This window comes from Barbus barbus (genome assembly GCF_936440315.1).
Source record: "Barbus barbus genome assembly, chromosome: 50".
Lineage (NCBI taxonomy): Eukaryota > Metazoa > Chordata > Actinopteri > Cypriniformes > Cyprinidae > Barbus > Barbus barbus.
Window position 1 is genome coordinate 9,862,054 of NC_136728.1, and position 21,936 is coordinate 9,883,989.

The 21,936-nt window shown below is 36.3% G+C and overlaps 3 protein-coding genes across 3 annotated transcripts; 2 read left to right on the top strand and 1 right to left on the bottom strand.

Annotated features, from left to right (window-relative positions):
* Positions 1–234: 234 nt before the first annotated feature.
* Positions 235–5,737, top strand: LOC306868342 (solute carrier family 15 member 5-like; the record flags this gene model as incomplete). The annotated part of the gene is made up of 9 exons (XM_079414446.1): positions 235–667; positions 1,970–2,192; positions 2,813–2,982; positions 3,138–3,358; positions 3,437–3,623; positions 4,880–5,068; positions 5,192–5,323; positions 5,410–5,518; positions 5,593–5,737. The coding sequence occupies 9 exons, from the start codon at positions 235–237 to the stop codon at positions 5,735–5,737; spliced, it is 1,809 nt and encodes a 602-aa protein (XP_079270572.1).
* A 193-nt stretch (positions 5,738–5,930) lies between these two features.
* Positions 5,931–8,155, top strand: tmem17 (transmembrane protein 17; the record flags this gene model as incomplete). The annotated part of the gene is given in 7 exon segments (XM_079414449.1): positions 5,931–5,967; positions 7,345–7,412; positions 7,416–7,448; positions 7,571–7,648; positions 7,651–7,686; positions 7,806–7,970; positions 8,057–8,155. Coding segments are annotated over 7 exon segments (516 nt in total).
* A 255-nt stretch (positions 8,156–8,410) lies between these two features.
* Positions 8,411–21,443, bottom strand: agbl2 (AGBL carboxypeptidase 2). Its single transcript, XM_079413939.1, has 24 exons — positions 21,137–21,443; positions 20,907–20,970; positions 20,632–20,781; positions 19,393–19,578; positions 18,024–18,131; positions 17,728–17,878; positions 17,370–17,603; positions 15,681–16,086; positions 15,409–15,551; positions 14,358–14,517; positions 14,151–14,277; positions 13,774–13,874; positions 13,574–13,686; positions 13,395–13,461; positions 13,199–13,303; positions 12,883–12,969; positions 12,633–12,746; positions 12,455–12,512; positions 12,177–12,377; positions 12,056–12,089; positions 10,388–10,494; positions 10,105–10,204; positions 9,882–10,010; positions 8,411–8,939 (listed from the first exon to the last, which is right to left on the bottom strand). Exons 1-24 carry the CDS (start codon positions 21,161–21,163, stop codon positions 8,837–8,839), a joined length of 3,075 nt encoding a protein of 1,024 aa, XP_079270065.1. The 5' UTR covers positions 21,164–21,443; the 3' UTR covers positions 8,411–8,836.
* Between the last annotated feature and the right edge of the window lie 493 nt (positions 21,444–21,936).

Genomic DNA, 21,936 nt, shown 5'->3' on the forward strand with positions numbered 1-21,936 from the left:
ATTCATTATAAAAGTATGTCTCACATCTCTGAAACCACTTTCATCATCAGTGGCTCTGTGCGCTGCTGCCACGTCATCCATCTTAATGAGATTCGGAGACCGACGAAGTTCAATACTACATTAGTGAGAAGAAGCATTGCGTAAACATTATCCAGAAACCTCGTTCAGGAGACTAAACGTGAACCTTTGGCGTGCTGGCTAAGGCTCTGTTATTAGGCATCAACAAGATTTCACATGTTTGTGAGGAATTGCCAGTCCAGCCCTCTTGGAGATGGAGCTCCAGCATTGTCTGAACATCACTTCCACAGGAAGATCTCCAGAAGCAGCATGCCACCCATAGATGCTTTTGATACACACGATGGCAACCTACCTCATGGGATCTGCACATCTTCATATTGCAAGCCGCGCAAGGCACATAAGAAGCTGCAGGTGACTGTTTGTGTACTCTTCGTGGAGCTTTTTGAGAGGTTCACCTTCTTTGGGATTGTTTGCAATATGATCCTTTTCTGCACCATTAAGCTGGGATACAGCAGTTACCAAGCAGCCATGGTGAACACATGCTTTGTAGGAGCCAGCGTACTTACACCGGTTCTTGTGGGATGGTTTGCTGAGACGTGTTTAGGAAGGACAACAGTTGTCTGTTTTTGTGCGCTACTTCATTTCTTCGGTTAGTGGTCGCCACAGTAATGAATCCTTTGTAGACTTGATGTATGAATAACACTTATACTTAGTGTCTAACTTACCTCGCACTCAAAGTCACTTGTTTTTATCAGGATTTAGCCTAATGAAATAGACTGTCACTCATTTAGAGAGCTGAGTATTATGTATCTGTATGTACACCGTTTTCATTTGAACAGATCTTCGGTTAGATAACTATGTGGTACGTATATATGACAGTGGTTCTCTACCAGTGGCGCAGGGTCCACTAAAGGACAAATGTCCAAGTGTTACTTTATTAATTATTACATAAAACTATTTTAAATTAAGCTACTGTTCAAGTCTGTAGTATTTTATGTTTTTGAGACTACATTTATGTAATCAAAAATACAGTAAATCAGAAATGTGAAATAGTATTACAGCTTGACAGACAGACAGACAGACAGACAGATAGACAGACAGACAGACAGACAGATAGACAGATAGATAGATAGACAGATAGATAGATAGATAGATAGATAGATAGATAGATAGATAGATAGATAGATAGATAGATAGATAGATAGATAGATAGATAGATAGATAGATAGATACTTCAATATATTGTAACGTAATTAATTCATGTGATGGTAAAGCTGAATTTTTTTAGCAGCCACTTCAGTCTTTTGTGTCATATTAGCCTTCCGAAATCATTTTAATATGCTGAATTGGTGCTCAAAAACATTTATTATTTTTTCAATGTCGAAAACAGTTTTGCTGCTTAGTATTTTTATGGAAACCTTGATACATTTTTCACGAGTCTTTGATGAATAGAAAGTTCAAAAGAACAGCATTTATTTTAAATAGAAATATTGTGTAATATTATAAAGGTCTTTACTGTGTCTTGATCAGTTTAATGTATCCTTGCTGAACAAAAGTATTAATTTCTTTCAAAAAAATTTATAAATAAAATCTTACCGACTCCAAACATTTGAGCATAGTGTATTTCAAAATATCTTAATTGATTAAAATTATTTTACAAGTGCAGCATGTAGACAAAAATTATAATTCCTTTTCATTTTGTATAAAAAAACTAAAATTAGCTCATTTTAAATTTTCTAATTTATTATAAAACGTATTCCATATATTGGTTTTATTAAAGATCATACAGTTCCTAAAAGTTCATTAATCACAGAATTAAAAACAAGCAGATTTGTCTTAGGCTAGTCTGGTCCTGGACTAGTAACAATTTGCTGGTCTTTTCAGCAGGGGATGTAAAGTTGCCATCAAGTATTCATAAAAACTGTTTCCTGTTTTTGGTCCATTTTTATAGGAACCGCCTTGCTTCCTGTGGTCGCATTCCCTTTTGAGGATTTTTATATAAACACGCATAACATCGTATATCGACTTGAGCCTCACGAGCAACACATACTATTCTACACGGGGCTTGTTGCTGTGGCTCTAGGCATTGGCGGCATCCGTGCCATCCTCTGCCCAATGGCAGCCTATCACCTTCAAAGCTGTGATCAACGCCAGCTCCTGTCCTTCTTCAATTGGTAAGATGTGCCATTATTATATTATCCGAACAAAGATTTTTTTCTACCTGCCAATACAGCATTTTGTTGCACTGGTAGAAAATGCAGTTGTCTTGTATTTATACTGACACCTAGTTGTGTGGATGTAAGTTAACATTGTATGCTATTCGCCATGATTTATTCATTTTGAGTGGAAAAGTGTCTAAAAATAGGTTTACTGAGATAAAGTGCCAGCATTTAACCAGAGCCGGCACCAGTGCAGCACTGATAAGGGGGCGGCTGAAGTTACAAAAAGGGGCTATGATGTAGCACAAACTATCCCAACTAAAAACATGATGTGGCCCATTCACGCATTTGGCGGGATAGTCTGAGTGAGGTAGCCCTGCATTTAGCTGATCATGTGATTTTAAAATGGCAGCCTCCGTGAGGGGACCCGCTCCATGTAAAATAATATAGCTTTTATCTTACATGGAAAAGCTTATTGCTTTTCTACTGTTATAACCAAAGCACTATTTCTTTTTAAAAGTACTTTGTATTTCTTGAGAAATTAAAAGGTTTTAAATGAGGAAGAAATTACTGAGTGCACTTTTAAAACACATTGTACAGCAGGTGCAAATACTGCAGCTGTTTACAATCCACAGGTTTTACTGGCTGGTCAACCTGAACTCAACAGTTGTTTTTTTGGGGATTGCCTACATTCAGCAGTCAGTTGCCAAAAACCTGTGTTTTCTCATCCCTTTCACCTCTGTTCTCCTCGCTCTCCTCGCCATTCACATGGTGCGCAACAAGCTCACTTTCCATCCAAAAAAAGGTAACAATGCCATTCGTAATACATATACACAGAAATACATATATCTCTTGTCCGATAATTTCACAGAGAAATTCTCTTCAAAATAACTACCAGTTGTTCAATTGTTCTGATTTCTGTTCCTTAACAACTTTGAATTATCATCTGTGGAGTAACAGGCAGTTCCTTGCTAACTACGCTGGGAGTGTTCCTCAATTCTCTCAAAATGTGCTGCCTCCATTATCGCCATTTAAGCGGAGATGTTGCCAACTGGTTAGACCGTGCCAAGGAAAACAACGGGGGTTGTTACAGTGAGACCAGTGTGGAAAACGTCAAGATCCTAGTCAAACTTTTCCCTCTCTTTGGACTTCAGCTTTTATATCGAGCTTGCATTACCCAGGTGAGTATGCTTAGCTAAACCTATACTTTTGTTCAGCAGTTATCTTCTGTAATATCTTTATTTCTAATTTTTTAACAGATCCCATCAGGCTATTTTCTGCAAACGATGCATTCCAACTTAAAGCTCAACGGCTTTCTCCTGCCTGTAGCAGTGATGAAGGTCATCAGTATACTGCCGGTGTTGATCTTAGCACCACTGCTGGAGCTTCTCAACACCTGCTACCAGCATCTGAAGAAAATACTGCCCTCACCAGCCACATTTATAAGTGAGCATCCTAACTACAATTAATGAACTTAACTTGTGCAACTGATGTGCAATTGGAAATATCCCACTTATGCTGGTTGAAAGTCTCTCCACACCCCGATAGCAATAATTAACTGGTCTAAATGTATTTATATGTATTTATCATCTGTGGAAAGCGTGGGACCATAAAATGTTTGTCCAATCATATCTCTCAGTCTGAGAGGCTACGATAGGCCAGAGATTGTCTTATTGTTGAGAGATGAGAGGGTCTGTATGACTTACTATTTGAGAAAGCATAACGGTCAACTTGGATCACATACGCCTTGATAACTAATCACATTATAGACATGATACATTATAGATTATAGAGTTGTGCGACACTCAATCACCATATACAGATACCATAGGAATGAATGAGAAGTGCCGTAAGCCAAATCCCACCTGTTGCAAAAAGTCTGTGGCTTTTCTTATAAAACGTCATTTTTCTCGGAGTAAACTCTAAAAAATAGTTGAATCCAAAACTATTGTTTAATGTAAAACATGTTGAAGATTAGCCGATAGACTGTCGATTCATTAAATAATAAGCTGTTTCCTCAAAAAAGCTGTTTATTCAGCTTCTCCTCTATTGACATCCATTCAAAAAAATGGCATCTAGTCTTCTTCCCTGCACTGCAGCGTTAGCATTAGCTGTTATGCTTTTTTGGCTTCCAGTGGCTTTGGATAGGCTGCCCTACCTGCCTGACAGCATATATATTTGCATACCTTCCTGCACCCTGTTTGCGCAGACATGATACGTCAACAGCTCATTCCATTACGCTACTGCAGATAGAACAAAAATGGAAGGCGTTATTATTGTAATATTACGTGCTTTGTACTGTATTGTTTTCTCACTGGTGAATGAGACATGAGATAATCTGACAGCTTTACATTCCACCGCCGTCTCTCATCATGTCTCTAGTTAGCCTCTGGTCTGCCTATGCGCGGTCATGTGTTTTGGAGGAGGCGTGGCTTTGGAGAGTGATTTGCAGGGAGGGTGAGATCTTATGCGTTCAAAGCTAGTTTGCTATTGCTAGGCTCTCCGAAATCACCTACTGTACCTTTAAGTCATTTCTGTGCATGTTGTTTGGTTGATTCAGCAGTGGCCTTGGAACTCATACTGACACCGAAAGGCATGCTACTTTCAAAATGCTATAATAACAGTTTATATGTTCATTTTACATATAAATAAAACCTAGTGCATCTTTAATATTAGGCTATATAAACTACATTTCCCTGCAGCTATGGGTCATGCCTGTGCAGCACTCTCAGCACTACTGGCAGGGATCTCCGAAATCCACAGGAAGGATTATCCACAAGTGGAGCAGACATTATCAGGAAAGGTCTTGCATGTGTCCTCTATGACCTGTTTCCAGCTTACGCCCCAGTACATTTTACTGGGAGTGGCGGAGGCTTTTGTGACACCAGCATGTACGTATTCTCAATTCACTTTCTAAAATATGATTTCCATGATACTGAAGTGCTCATTAGTCAACATCAATCCAGCGGTTTTGTTTTTGCTTAGATCTGCATCTCTCCTGTTCCTCTGATCAGGCTCTCTCATATCCTTCTGTCTGACTCCCAGCAACCTTAGAGGCGTCTCCTTGCACTTCCTAACTCTCTCATATGGAGGTGGCTGCTTTCTAGGGGCTTTCCTCATTCACATTCTTTATTTTGTGTCAGGAGGTAAAAATATGTCACTCTTGAAAGTGTTGAACTTGTTATTGGGGTGCAATAGAACATGAACTCGATATTGTGTTTTATGATTACAGGAAACTTCTATCCTAATAACCTCAGCAGTGGCAACATGGAGAGGTTTTTCTTTACTCTGGCCACATTAATGGCTATAAACACACTGGTGTTTTGGAGAATATCACGAAGGTGCGGTTCAAGCTTTGAATATGACAAGTTTACAGATGTGTTTACAGATGAATCTTCATAATGTTTTTGGGCAGGTACGCAGATCTGAGCGTGGAGCTGAGTAGCGGGGTAGGACACAGTCACCTGTACGAGAAACTCCTGCAGTACAAGACCTGTCTGCGTTTTTATGATACATTGGATCGTTCGGACACCCTGACATCCATGGAAACTGTCTTGTGAATTCATCGTACATATAAACCCTGTAATGCTGGCATTACACAAGAGACTTTGAACAGACTGATTTTCATCGTTTGGATTTAGAGCAATAGCTGTAAATAATGCAATTTAAATGTATTCAAGAAATAAAGCTATTTTATGATATATATGAGTTACTGTTTTGATGACTACAAAAACCATGTTACAAAACAAAAACATGGTAGTAGCATGTGAAGTGTGTTTCTACCCAGCAGGCAATAACGTCAGGTTGACGTTAGACATGACGACGGACAAACATTGCATTTTGGTTGAGAATGAAAATCACGTTGACGTCAGTATTTGACACCAATTTGATGTTGAATTTTGGTTACACAACCTAAAAACAAGTATCAACATCAGCTGATGTTGGTATTGGACATCAAATTGACATTGACATTAGACGTTGAATCGACATTGAATTTTGGTAGCCTGACGTCACGACCTAAATTTAACCAACGTCTTATGGCATTGTGTGTCTGCTGGGTAAAATGTCGTAAGATGTTGCTGATGTGAAAAAAATAATTTATAATGTGAACAACCCAAAAACCCAACATCTGTCTGCAGTCTTAAGCACGACCTTTTACAAAACCAAAAAGGGGTTTTACAAAAGTTGTTTGCTGGGATGATACTTTTTAGTTTGTTAACGAAGATTATCTTTGTTACATGAAAGCTTATTTTGGGAGTTTTTAATCTGACAATTCTTACTTTTTCTCTCGCAATCCTGAGTTTATATCTCGCAATCCTCTCTTTTCAACACTAACGTTTTTCTCAGAAATGCAAGAAAAATTTTAAAACTGTAAAGATACAAACGTATGTATTTGTTATGTATTACGAGATATAAACTCGCAATTTTGAGAAGTCAGAATTAACTCGCAAATCTGAAAAGAAACGTCCAAATTCTGACACATAGGCCTAAACTCGCAATTTAATTCCGTGGTGGAAATAAGCTTGTATAATTTTACATATCTTAATTGCAAAATATATAATATTACTTATTATACTGAATGTATTATTCAAACCCACCTCATTTGCCTTCCTTCCTCAAAAAACGGGTTAGACAACAGTTGGCGAAATGGTGACTTTGTTTTGAGGTGCTAGCTGCTGGGCTAATTCGTCTGGTTAGCAGAGTAACGTTAGTAAACATCACATTTTGCCTACCTGATTTGCAGATACAGTAATGTTTTTTATCACTGTTAAACGGTGTTGGTTACATTCATTTTCTGTGGCCCAGACAGATTGAGCTGCCTAACGTTAATTAAACAGCAGCGAATGTTTTGGTTTTGAGGCGTATATCTTTTATTGAAACTAATGAACATGTTCGGAAAACCGATTCAGGAATCGATCGGATTCTGAATCGATTCAGGAATCGTTTTTGTCAAAAACCCACAAGTGACTCATTAAACTGAAAACCAAAAAACTGTTTTATGAATACTCATACAAAGCAAGTGTTTCAATAACTAGCATTTAAACTCACTTTAAATTTTTCAGCTAAAAGATGTAAATAACAGACAATGATGAACTGTTCGAAAGAAACTAAATATTCGAAAGAAACGAGTCGAACTTCCCATCACTGTATGATCTTTATTCGCCAGATAAGGATGTAGTATCAAGTCTGCCTCTTCAGATGTCACTTTACTTTAACATGTGGTTCTTTCCTTTCTGATGGGTCAGCGAGGTTGTGATGCTACAACTAAAGGTGATTCTCCTCTACCTAATATTTTTAAACAATTCATTCTGGAATCACTGACTGACTATTGCTGTTTAATCATGTTAATGTTCTGGGATATTACTGCTAATAATAAATAATTTTTTATCTAGTACCCAGCCCTTGCAGATTATTACAGGTTCATCTTGATCACAATTCTCATTTTAATGACCCTGATTGAGGCCATCAGACTCTATATCTGGGCAATGTTGGAACACTGCAAGAGAAGGTAAACCTTTTTATAAACCTTATTTACCTAAAGGATATAATATAATACATTATAATATAATATAATTATATGATTGTTTCCCCCTAATCATCTCATAATTTTTTTTTTTTTTTACATAGGTTCCAGAATTGGCTGGATTTTGGCTTCTGACTCTTCTGCTCCAGTTTCCCCTGATTCTGTTCCAGCTCTTCAATGAGGCTATTCTCATTCAACCCCTGGAGAGAGGAGTTCATATAATACTGGCCTTATTTATTTTCTGCAGAGGTATGAATCTATATATTTCTGTATCGATATGAGATTATAATTATTTAAATATGTTTTAAAGGAATTTATTTTAATACTGAAAGACTGAATATTTGGGGGGGTTCAGGCTCTTTTTGGGTTTGTTGCCTTGCATGCAATGGTTCGACACGCTGAAAGTCACTTCCATTTAGGACAATTTGATGTGATTCAGGAATTAAGGACGTGACGAGACCTGCACTGATGGACTATAATAAATAAAAACACTACAAAGATTTATTTGAAGAATACAAAGACTTCATCCATTATCAGTGGCGAACACTATCACTCATTGAGTTGAATTGTTACTGTGAATGTCTTGGTGCCTTATTTTATACAAACAAATCTTGCCTTGTATTATATTTTGTATGTAAAATAAACATACAAAAATAAATAAAAACATTTACAGACTTAGAAAAAAACAGATTAAACACACTCCATTGTTATAAACCACTAAATAATATTATTTATTGATTCTGAATTTAACAAAATTATAAATTGAATTTATTAGATAAATCAAATCATTAAAAATCAGTTCCACACATCAAGTGATTAGAAGTTACTTCCAAAATAAGAAAAGATCACACATGGAAATTTTTCAATAAGAAATGACATCTCTTCAACAGAAAAAAAGTTAATATTAAAATAACTTTAGTGTACTACTTATTTCAGAATATAGGTTAAAAAAGAATTGGGGGAAAAGTCTGTTTTCCAATGTTTATGTATCTTTTATTAAATGTTTTTTTTTTGTTTTTGTTTTTTAAAAACGCTAGTTAAGGATTGCACAGTTGAAATAGTGAATTGCATACAACTGCATATTCAGGCACTTGGCTTCACAGAAAATGACCTGCTCATCATCTCTTCATCTTCTTCATGTGCTTTCATAAGACTGCAGCATGTGAGATGTTTGAGGCCAAACATCTGTGGATTCGTCCTCCACTTGCATCGACTCTTGAGTCAACCGCAGATGGAACCTTGTCAAGGAAATCAGCAGCTGAGTTAAAGGGATAGTTCACCCAAAAATTCAAATTATGTCATTAATTACTCACCCTCATGTCGTTCCAAACCTGTAAGACCTTTGTTCATCTTCGGAATGCAAATTAAGATATTTTTGATGTATTCCGAGAGCTTTCTGACCCTCCCATAGACAATAGATTTTAACATGATCAAGGCTCAAAAACGTAGCAAGGAGATTGTTAAAATAGTCCATGTGACATCAGTGGTTCAACTGTAATTTTATGAAGCTACGAGAATACTTTTTGTGCACAAAGATAACAACAATAACGACTTTATTCAATAATTCTTCTCAACATCACCCCATATAGCACCATTTTGGAGAGCATCACATACGTAAACAACGTATGCAATGTATGTACGTGGATACGTTGTTTACATTCAGATCAAAACATAAACAACGTAAACAGTGTATCCGCATACCGTGCTGCTGACACAGAACAGCATACGTTGTTTACGTATGTGATACTCTCCAAAATGGCGCTATAGGGTGACGCGGAGGAGAGGGAATTGTTGAATTGTCTTTTTTTGTTTTCTTTGTGCACAAAAAGTATTCTTGTAGCTTCGTAAAAATCACAGTTGAACCCCTGATGTCACATGGATTATTTTAACAATCTCCTTGCTACGTTTCTGGACCTTGATCGTGTGAGGATCCTTGCTGTCTATGGGAGGGTCAGAGAGCTCTCGGAATGCATCAAAAATCTTAATTCTATCAATTTTATCTATTAATTCAATCTTAATCTAAATCTTAATTTGTGTTCTGAAGATGTACGAAGGTCTTACAGGTTTGGAACAACATGAGGGTGAGTAATTAATGACAGAATTTTCTTTTTTTTGGGTGAACTATCCCTTTAACTTGCTACGACCTAGGAAAATGTGTAGATGTTCTTTCTGCGACATACTTCTCCTCACTGCTCAGGCTGTCTGTAGAAGCAGCATTTCTCCTGAAAACCTGAGTTTTGCTTCCTTTGGGCAGTCTCCCTAACCTCAGCCTTCCGATTGCAGCCTGATTCCCAAACAACTGACCGTGGCTAAGGAGGAGCACACAATGACAGCAGTAAGAACAGATTATGACATTCTGCACTGTATGTGACAAGTGTCAAGCAAACTGCCAGAAAAATAAACCTGTGTAGGTCAGGGAGGAAACAGGAAGCATCTTGTTTACTGATTTGGTTGGCCCTTCTGGACTTCTCTGTATCTGGTGATGCAAGGCCAGCCACAGCATCTGGTAACATGGGAAAATGAATCAGGTTGTAGGTATCATAATACACTAATACACTGCCAAAAACATTTGGAGACTGTGTATTTAAGTCTGATATTGAATTTCAAATAGTGCAGTGCAAATTTATTTACTTTTGTTCCCAGCATATCGGCCATACCAGTATTTAAAGAAATAACAAATGTTTACCTGTCTTATGACTGATCCTCAGGGTTACCATGTTGTCTAGTGGCATTAAATGTTTGACGGGAATATGGGTCACTTGCATCTGACGCTCCTGCCTGAGTTTCTGTTGACTATGGGAGAAAAGTCTTTACTTTTTATTTGTTTAATATTGTGTGTGTATGCGTGTGTGTGTGTGTATGTGTATATATATATATATATATATATATACACACACACATATACACACATATAACCCGAATTTCCAGAAATGTTGGAACGTTATTTGAATTTGAATAAATTGAAAGCTAAAAGAATTTCAAATCACATAAGCCTATATTTTATTCTCAGTAGAACACAGATAACAAATGTTTAAACTGAGAAATTTTACAATTTTATGCACAAAATGAGCTCATTTCAAATTTGATGCCTGCTACAGGTCTCAAACTAGTTGGGACGGGGGCATGTTTACCATGGTGTAGCATCTCCTCTTCTTTTCAAAACAGCTTGAAGAAGTCTGGGCATCGAGTTTTGGTGTTGGAATGTGGTCCCATTCTTGCCTGATATAGGTTTCCAGCTGCTGAAGAGTTCGTGGTCATCTTTGACGTATTTTTCATTTGATGATGTGCCAAATGTTCTCTATAGGTGAAAGTTCTGGACTGCAGGCAGGCCAATTCAGCATCTGGACTCTTCTACTACGAAGCCATGCTGTTGTAATTGCTGCAGTATGTGGTTTTGCATTGTCCAGCTGAAATACATGTCATCTGGAGGGGAGCATATGTTGCTCTAAAAACTTTATATACCTTTCAGCATTCATAGTGCCTTCCAAATCATGCAAGCTGCCCATACCGTATGCACTTTTGCACCCCCATACCATCAAAGATGCTGGCTTTTGAACTGAACGCTGATAGCACGCTGGAAGGTCTCCCTCCTCTTTAGCCCGGAGGACACAGCATCTGTGATTTCCAACAAGAATGTCAAATTTGGACTCATCTGACCATAGAACACTTTTCCACTTTGAAACAGTCCAATTTAAACAAGCCTTGGCCCACAGGACATGACGCCGCTTCTGGACCATGTTCACATATGGCTTCCTTTTTGCATGATAGAGCTTTATTTGGCATCTGCAGATGGCACAGCGAATTGAGTTTACTGACAGTGGTTTCTGGAAGTATTCCTGGGCCCATTTAGTAATGTCAATGACAGAATCATGCCGATGAGTGATGTAGTGTCGTCTGAGGGCCTAAAGACCCCTGGCATCCAACAAAGGTCTTCGGCCTTGTCCCTTACACATAGAGATTTCTCCAGTTTCTCTAAATCTTTTGATGATGTTATGCACTGTAGATGATGAGATTTGCAAAGCCTTTGCAATTTGACTTTGAGGAACATTTTTTTTTTTAAAGTATCTTTACTTCTGAAAAACTCTGCCTCTCTAAGACATCTCTTTTATAGCTAATCATGTTACAGACCTGATGTCAATTAACTTAATTAGTTGCTAGAATCCCAGCTGAATCTTTAAAAAATTTCTTGCTTTTTCAGCCTTTTGTTGCCCCCGGGCCAACTTTTTTGAGACCTGTAGCAGGCATCAAATTTGAAATGAGCTCATTTTGTGAAAAAATTGTAAAATTTACAAATACTATTATGCCACTTCTACTGTGAAATGTACTTTGTTGTCATGTGATGTAGCTAACTTACCTCCTCCGTGTAATGTTCGAAATATGAGGTCTTTCTGTGAGACGCAGCAAAATGATAAATATGTCAACTATGTGGTCAGAATTTTATTGAAAATTAGCACATAAGAAGTCAGAAGACATGCCTTTCACTTCTGGCTGAAGTCTGTAATCGGGGTACAAGGGCATTGTGTACGGTTGGACTGGTATAGTCAGAGATCGTTCTCTGGAGGCTGGTACTGACGGACATCTTTTCTGACCTCCAATAACTAGGTGGGTTTGTCGTTGTAATTGCCCCTGGGGGGCTGATGAGGTAGCGTGCTGATATGTTTTATGCCCAGTATCAACTGAAAAATGACACATTAGTTTTAACTGATTTCATTTGATAGACAGGATTTATTTTTATATATTTAAGTATATCTACCTGAGACAGAGTGACGGTAAGATGAATAACCATTGTGCAGACTGGTGGCAGGCACAATCTGGAATAAAAAGGGTTTGTTTTTGTTTGCAAAAAAAGTATTCTGCCATATCTTAAAAATTATTTGATGGTCACTGCCTGACAATATCAATTATCCAAAATATCAATCCAGATCAATTACCTTTTCTGGTCTGTTCCCCCATAGATCTGAAACATTTTCTACAACACCAATGTGAGTGGTGGGATGAGGGATCCAAGACCTCACAGTCTGATTCGCCCTTACCGGACATGGCATCTACATAGCATAGAAAATACAACTTTTCACTATCCATTTTATAAAGTTAAATATTATTTATTTGGTCTTTTACGTTGTATAACACTTTTTTGTGTTTTTGCTGGTATTTCTGGACCAAACTCACATAAAAAATTACCTTTTGTTTCTTAGTATCCTTCACAAAGCACATAGTTTTCTCTTGGATTCTCACTTTGACCACATCTTCATTTGAGGATACAGGATCCTTCAGAAATATATATAGATATAATGAATATGCTTCTAAATTAAAACATACCCTTACTTTTAATTATATTTAAAATAGCATTTTACTTAAATTAAACTTAATTTAAAAGTACATTTCATTTTTTATTTGTTTAAATAAATTAATACTTGTGCCTAAACATTTTTTAGTAATTTGCAGATTTAAGATCATGCTCTTTAATCTATAAAAATGCATATTTAGTAAGACCTACCAAATGTTTGATGTTCCTTTGAATAATTTTGGGTCCTGTGCTCTGTGCTCGTTCTTGTCGGAGTCGGTTCCTTTCTTTGCGGCTTCTTAGGTGTTTTTTCTTGCCCTACATTTGTTATAGAAATCACAGAACATTAAGAGAATGAACAGAAATATTCTTTAGGATGTCACTGAGAGGGTTTTGCTTCACACTGCACCTGGTTTGTGGCATTTAGAAGATGAACAGGAAGTCCATCTGATTCTGTACTGTTTGATCCACTTGTGCTGCACAGAACATCAACATTGTGAAATAATCTGACATGTAGTTATCAAATGTTCACAGGATGTTTTTACAAACATGTTCGAATGGAATGTTTTTATTTGAGTGTATTCTTACCTAGACTCAATGTCAATGTCAGACAGATCCTCTAAGGAGTCCACTTCTCTTCCCAGCTTCCGTCTGACCTCTTGTCTCAATAACAGCCCTAACTCCTCCAGACAGTGTTTGGTCTGTTTAAAATGTATTTCAATTAATAATGCTCTTTTAAATCTGATTAAAACTGTATTACAAAAGAAGTAAGTCCAAAGACAGGCCACCTTGGCTGGGTCGGGGTCACAAAAGTCAAGCAGAGTGTCACAAAAGTAATAGCCCATTGATTTCAGGTCCCGTGTGCTGAAGTGTGTTCCCTTCCTGTCGCCTAAGAATAAAAAAACTCGTCTTATATACAGAAAACATCCATTTCTGTCTTGGCAACTAACTGAAATTAATTACTAAAATATAACCTAAAAAATAAAAAACTAATAAAAATGACAAAATCGCACTACGAAATTACAAAAATTACAAAAATCTTAAAATACAAAAATAAAACCCAATTAAAATATTTAAAAACTATAATAGTGTATAAATAATACATTATATAATAGTATAATAATACATTTTTACAAACTTTTTTGATAACTAAGCATGTAAATACCTAGTGTGGAGCCTCCGAAGGTTGACTCCATTGTGTAGCTGTTCCTAATGCCTAGTCTCCACATGACGATGCGGCCGGTGCCCTCTTTGCTCTTGTGAATTTTGAACTTGCAACTCCTAAAAGAAAACTATGAGAAGAAAAAAGCATGCATTCAAAATTTGAACACATATTTTGCTTGAGATTATGACTATGACAACCAATGCTAACCTTGTCTGTAGCATTCTTGCTCATCATGAGAGGGAAAACGCGTTCTTGAAGACACTGTGAGGCATCTTTCCGATCATTGCATCCATACATGAACACGTTGTTTTTCCTGCTATGACCATGAAAGTCACAGTAGACCACCACCTCTCTTTCAGCAAGCAACCTGTGGGATCAAATTAACCGGGTGTATAGGTGCAGTCACATTTATCGTTTTAAAAAAAATATATATATATTTTTTTAGATTTTATGTTTTGGCCTTTAATTTGATAGGACAGTGTATAGAGGACATGAAACAAAGTGGGAGAGAGAGGGAATGGGATCGGGATAGGTCCGAGAGCCGGGACTCAAACTCGGGACGCCCGAAGTGCAACGGCACTGTACGTCGACGCGCAGCCCAAGAGGCTGTCGCACTGACTTCTGTGTGAGCTGTGCTTCATACTTTAATACACTACTGTCAATAGAAAACGCCTTATACAATCAAACCAAAAATTATTCAGACACCAGATATAGTTTTTGATAAGTTTTTACTAGTGGGTTCAGGACACTATAGGTCATAAATGTAAGAGAAGATAGCAAAATAAAGTGAAATGTGACATATTATACCCAAAAATTCTTCATACAGTGGACTACCAGTAAAATTTGGAATCAAAAAATATTCAGACACTTTGACCTGACCATGTTTTGCTTAAGTGTTTTTCTTTAATTGCTAATGCAAACGTTTTACACCACAGAATGAACAAAATTAAACATTGCTTGGTAATTGGTTGACCTCAATTGGTATTATGATTATCTAATTGTGTACTTACATTTAACAGCTGTATAATTTTTGGTTGATTGTTATCCATTACATACCTTTTTATTAAAGTTATCTGACATTATCAAGATGAATTTGTTCTGACACAGTTTAACTGAGTTCTTGTCATATTTTATCCCCATTTTCTACACTATAGCGAATACTGTGCTATAATGTAAGAAATGTTAAAGGTGTCTGAATAAATTTTGGTTTGACTGTACTTAACATGACACAAATTGTCATGAACAAATTATTACTCACCGTTTCACCATGCTGCGAGTGTACCAAATGCATGGGAAAGAGTCACGCAGCAGACTGCGGTAGTTCCGGTTCAAATCGCGGCCTGTGAGTGAACACCGGTAGTTTCCCACCACCACACCGTCAGGGTTTAACATCGGTATAACCTGCAGCCAGAACATCTGTTAGTTTACTGTAGTAAACTGTGTACATCTCGTAAAGCACTTGACATGGGTATATATAGAAATTTTGGCCAAAACCCGTTCTCCATCCGTGCCCTGCACTCCTTCTCTCACCTTAAAGATGAAAATTTCCCTCAACAAACGCGCATCAGGCAAGTCGCTCAGCAGGAACTCCAGAAAACCCTGCATCATCCAAGAGCCGTTGGTTTCTCCAGGATGCACCCGTGCCGTCACAACAACTGCCCGCTTGGCTTTGCGTTCTGCTAAGCTGTTGGACGGAGCTGTTACAGTCAATACATACACCGCATTTCCCGCCAGACTACGACAGAGCACCCGCAGCTTACAGTAAGCTGCACGGACAGGGTCTGAGATGACCTCACGCAGGTAATGCTGTAAGTTTGAATATGTATATGGGTAGCAGTGGGCCAGGTAACAGGTGTCACCATCGAAAGGGAACTCCAGAGTCCAAGTGAGGGAGTACAGCACTTTACCATCCTGTTCAGTGTTGTTTCTGTAGTACCTATAAAAGACATTGAGACAGCAGTTGGGTAAATTTTTTTGTCTGGATCGGTTAATTTATTCAGAAATAATTTATAATATTTTTAGGGGTTGGTATAAAGCCAAACATGTCAAGTGGCACAAGTTCCCTGATATCATAATGAAGAAAAAGCCTCATTTTTTTTTTGGTAATTGTATTTATTTTAGCGCTTTTTTTATTATTAAAAATTGCTTTACTGCTCATTAATAAATCAAAGTCGTGGTGTAACCAACTTGTAGAAACATAAAGGAAAAATCCTATCATTATTTTATCAGAGCAATCATAGACATCAATAAGTCTCAAAAAATAGCAGATAATTTTATCAAAATTATCAATACAAAAAGGCAAAAATATGACATAAAAGGCACATAATTTTGACCTTTTATTTCATTATTTCACTTCTTTTATCTCATAATTACGGTGGCCCAGCAGTGCACAACACCACAAAATGTGCACAACACAACGGAAACATGCCATACATAACACAACGAAATTAGCACAACACAACAGAAATAAGCCGCAACACAACGAAATTAACACAACTCAATGGAAACAAGCCACAACACAACGAAATTAACACAACTCAATGGAAACAAGCCACAACACAACGGAAACAAGCCACAACACAACGAAATTAACACAACTCAATGGAAACAAGCCGCAACACAACAAAATTAACAGAACTCAATGGAAACAAGCCGCAACACAAAGAAATTAACACAACTCAATGGAAACAAGCCACAACACAACGGAAACAAGTCGCAGCACAATGAAATTAACACAACTCAATGGAAAACAATCCGTAACACAACGAAATTAACACAACACAATGGAAACAAGTTGCAACAAATCACAACAAAATTAGCACAACACAACAGAAACAAGCCACAACACTGTGAAATTAGCACAACACAACAAAATGATTCCTATGCGTTGTGTTGTGGAGATTTCATTGTGTTGTGCACTGCTGGGCTACCATAAGGACTTAGTATATCATAATTTTGACTTTTTGTCAATATCGATTTCATAATTATAACATATCATATTTATGACTTCTTATGTTACAATTATGATTTACCTAAACATGTTTTTTTTTCATATGTGGTAGAAATGGGCTTACATAGCTTACAACTATAGCCTATTTTGAAAAGATGTTTCCTTCCTATTCATCATGGACACTTAGCCTTTGTGTCATTGATCGAGTTACCAAATAAGATAACTGAGCCACAACTTTGTGTTCATGGTGAGAAATCACTGTTTGTCACCTAATATTTGCTCCTGTTCGCTGCCATCCTTCCCCCTTCAGCCAGGCAGCGTGTTCAGAGTAGAGCAGTGGGCGCATTCCAGCACTATACAGACTGCTTGCCTTCATCAGGTTGATGATGGTGAAGCGGTAGGTGACGCCTGCCCTCATGTTCCTCACTCGGAAGTAGAACCACTGAGTGTGCTTAGTGGTGTACAAGTCAGTGCGCAAAGTCAGCTCATAGTCATAATGACCACTGGAAAGCCAAGATCAGAGAGTAGTTTAAATTAAATCAAGATATTTGGTTTAAATACATCTTTACATCTTGTCAGAAGAGACAAAACCATTTGTGGGAATATTAATGAAGCTGTGTGACTCACACTTGCACTGCTTTTTGTAGGTTTCCACTCTCAAAACGGGACTCAAAAGCTAGCGTAGGCTCCTCCTGATGGTTGGCACAGGTCGTGGCACTTTTAATGGGTCCTCTGCTCCCACCCACACGAGAGTAGGTGAAGTAGGAGTTTTTTGTGGCTAAATGGTGTGGTGAACCAAAAGGTGAGGATATAAAACCAAAGTTTGGAAGTAGCTACAGATTTTTGCACAGAGGAACAATGACAAATTAAGACATATATATATATATATATATATATATATATATATATATATATTTTCTTACCTGGGTCTATGCGGTAGACAGTGTTTCCTCTCAACCCTCCAATCGGCATGGGAGCCTGTTCATCACCTGTTGGTTGATAGAATGGCTCCGGCTCTGAAGGGTCCCATTCTGGTTTTTCACACATTCAAAATATTAATAATTCAAGATGGTGGTGGAGGAAATGAAGGGTTTACAGAATTATTTACTTATTAACACATACAAAAAACTAGGTTAAAAATCTAGTTTCAAAAGGGTGAAAATTAATTATTATTTTAAAATAAAACGTTTTTAAATGTATTTTGTGTGGTCATTTTTTTATTTTCTTTCTTTTTTTCTTTATTTATTTAAAATTCTTTATTTAATTTAAATTATTTATTTATTTAAGATTCTTTATTTAAATTTCATGCAAATAGCATGAATTGTTTATTGATAAATATAACTTTTGTGTGAGTCGCACCATATGACACTTTAAAACTTGACCTTGTCTTGGAATAAAAAGGCAAATCATCTGGTATTTTAAGAGACTAAAAACATCACATCAAAATGCTGTGTAGATTAAAAAGGGTGAAACTTCATTTTAATTTGCATTTTCAAAAAATGTTTTTAAACATTTCGCATGGTAAAAAGTTTTTGTGTGTGTGTGTCAATGTCATGAACAGTTCATTCAAAAATGTAATCAGTTTTGGGCGAGTCTCACCACATGACACTTTATAGCCTGAACTAACCTTGTCTTGTCATAAAAATCTGAAATTATCTGATATTTTAAAAGACTTATTGACCTTGACACACAGTCATGAGGGTGCAAGGGTCCTTTCAATGATATATAAATGTATTTATTTATTTTATTTTGTTTGCACAACACAATTTCGATTTGGCAGGGAGTTTAAAAATATATATATATATATATATATATATATATATATATATATATATATATATAATATATAAACTACCAGTTAAACGTTTTTGAACAGTAATTGTTTTTAAATGTTTTTAAAGAAGTCTCTTCTGCTCACCAAGCCTGCATTTATTTGATCCAAAGTACAGCAAAAACAGTAAAATTTTGAAATATTTTTGCTGTTTAAAATAATTGCTGTTTTGTATTTGAATATATTTTAAAATGTAAGTTTATCCTGTGATTTCAAAGATGAATTTTCAGCATCATTACTGCAGTCTTCAGTGTCACATGATCCTTATGTATTCACAGTTTTAAATAAAAAGTTATCAAAGAGATCTATTCAAATCACCGTATGGATAAATTAAATTTTTATTGTATTATATGAATTCACAGATTCTGGGTTCAAAGAAAGTGTCCATACTGATTTGGTATCTGACAATAATATTGTATTAATAGTGTAAACCTTTTTTTTTTTAAGTAAAGCACTGATACCTATATGCTGTATTTTGTCACGGATCACTTCACATTCGATGGGCCAGCGAACGCCCTGGAATGGACAGGAGGTAGATGGGATTGTGAAGAGGTCCAAAGGCTCCCTCAGGCGTGGAATGGGTCGCTCACCATCAAAATCAAACACAAGCTGTCGGGTTCTAAGAACTTTGTCTAAGCTGAAAAAACCTTGCAAAGTAATGAAACACAGACATTACAAAATCAAATGTATTACCCAACAGACATGCTGTAGTTAAAAGACATGTGAGAAGCATTTGTTACCAGCAGTGATTATCAAAATTACCCATGCAACCAAGTCGTACAATTCATTGGTACATGCTCCCTAAAACAATTATGTGTTCTTAGTGTCTGAATCTTTTATAAAGGCCATGAATTTCAAATGGGAACTAGCTGCTTGGGCTCAAGTGTTGCGTATTGTGTGACAACTTGAAAGAACTTTAGAGAAAATACAAAATTATCATTATTTAGGTGGCAATGGTGGTGATTTGTTGCAAGATAAAGTATAGTATCTTTATATGGGATCAACTCTATTTAGGTCTCGTAAACGACGATATTTTAATTGACATATCGGATCATGCTTCATTATGGAAGCCCATATCCACCACATAAGAAAACAAAAAACAACTTCATAATCATGTTATATAAAGTTATATTTATAAGCAAAAACTCTAAATTTAAACATAAGAAGTCTAAGTTTTGATAAACTAAGTCATTAGTAATTAATTATTAGATAAAAGGTAAGCAAAATAATGACAAAAATAAAAATAATAATATAATAATGAGGAAAGAAATATAGAAAATTATGAGAAGTTACAATTATAACATGCTCATTGTAATTATGAGATAAAGCAACGTTGAAATAATGACATACTTTCATAATTATGCAATAAAAAATATGAGATAAAAGATGATGAAAAATCATGAGAAACAAAATTGAAACTGACCAAAAACTCACAATAAGAAAAGTCATAATTATGATATAAAAAGTCACATTTAAGACATAGTCTTAATTATGAGACAAAAATTAAAACAATTAAGTTTATGCCTTAATTATTGTTTTTTTTTTAATGACTTCATATTTCATAATGTCATAATTTCAATTTTTATGTCATAATTATAGTCTAACAAAGCACGGCTTTTTCTTCTGCGGAAAAATGGGTTCCCATGCTTCACATCACTGTGAACACAACAGACCCAGATCCAAGAGTTTTACATATTTACTTTGACATGGCTTGGGTTCCTCCTGCTCCTCTTCGAAGTTGGAGTCATTGCTCTCAGAAGGTGAGTTGATCATGTCGGAAGCAGTAGAATCTCGGTTGCCCTCCCACTCTCTTTTGATGGGGACTCCAGCATGCACAGAAGAGGTATTGTCTATGTATATACAGAAACAAAACGTAAGAACAATATGCAATGCTTTATCAGAGGACATAGAAACCCCATTAAACGAGTCAAGCGTTGTTAAACCCATCCAAAAGCGAATAACTCGAATAACCTACCTGAGAGGAATCCATAATGCTGAAGATGAAGCAAAATGAATCTCTCGTACGGATCATCTGATTTCTTTGGTTCAACATGATAGGAAAACACAAAGCGAGTTAAGTACAAGCAAAGGGGCAGAAGGTTAAGAGGCATCGAGTATCAGTGAGTTGGCATGTTAACCAACTGTGTAATATTAGACTGTAACCGCAGAGTGCAAAGCAGCATTAAATGTTGTGCCATCACTCACCTGCATTCCCGATAGCACGCAGCTCATTAAGGCACAGTAAACAATAAATAACAATAAACAACAAATAACTTAATTTACAAGCGCCTGCTGACAGGATATCAAATAACACCGCTGGTTAATATAGAACCATCTTGCTTTAAACCCCTGAGGAAAACTGCATAGTGGTTAGTGTTTTAAAATTAAAACGGTTTTAGCAGAGAGGTAAACAGTTATACTTTCTAATGGAAATGTCCTCGTTACAGTTATTGTTGAGGCGCCCCTGACGCCATTTGTGTCACTGTTGCCATGGACACGACGCACGCTTCCTGCTTGAAGAACGCATGTAGAGAAGAAATGAACATATTTCCGTTATGTTAATACCTTTTTCCTTTAATGTTTAAACAAAAATGAAAAAAAAAAAATATATATATATATATACACGTGTGAGTGTGTGTAAATGCTTATGGAACAAAACGTCTATTTGCTGCTTTATTTTACATTAATATAAAGTAATACAACTTATTCCATATTTACTTCGAATTTCCTTTTATTTGTATTATTCAAATTTTTATTTAGATTTAGTTGGGTGTCAGTTTTATTTTTTAGTATTTAGTTTTTTATTTTTTATTTCAGTATCCACTTATTTTCAGTTCAAGTGTTAATTCAGCTAAATGTGTTATTTATTAACTATTATTCTATTAAACTAAATGTGCATTAGAAATGTTAACTGAAATATTTCTATACATGTTAGCATTATACCTCTTATTTGAATTACACATTTTAATAGCTTCTTCGATGATAGTAACTGCTAACTGGAAGTG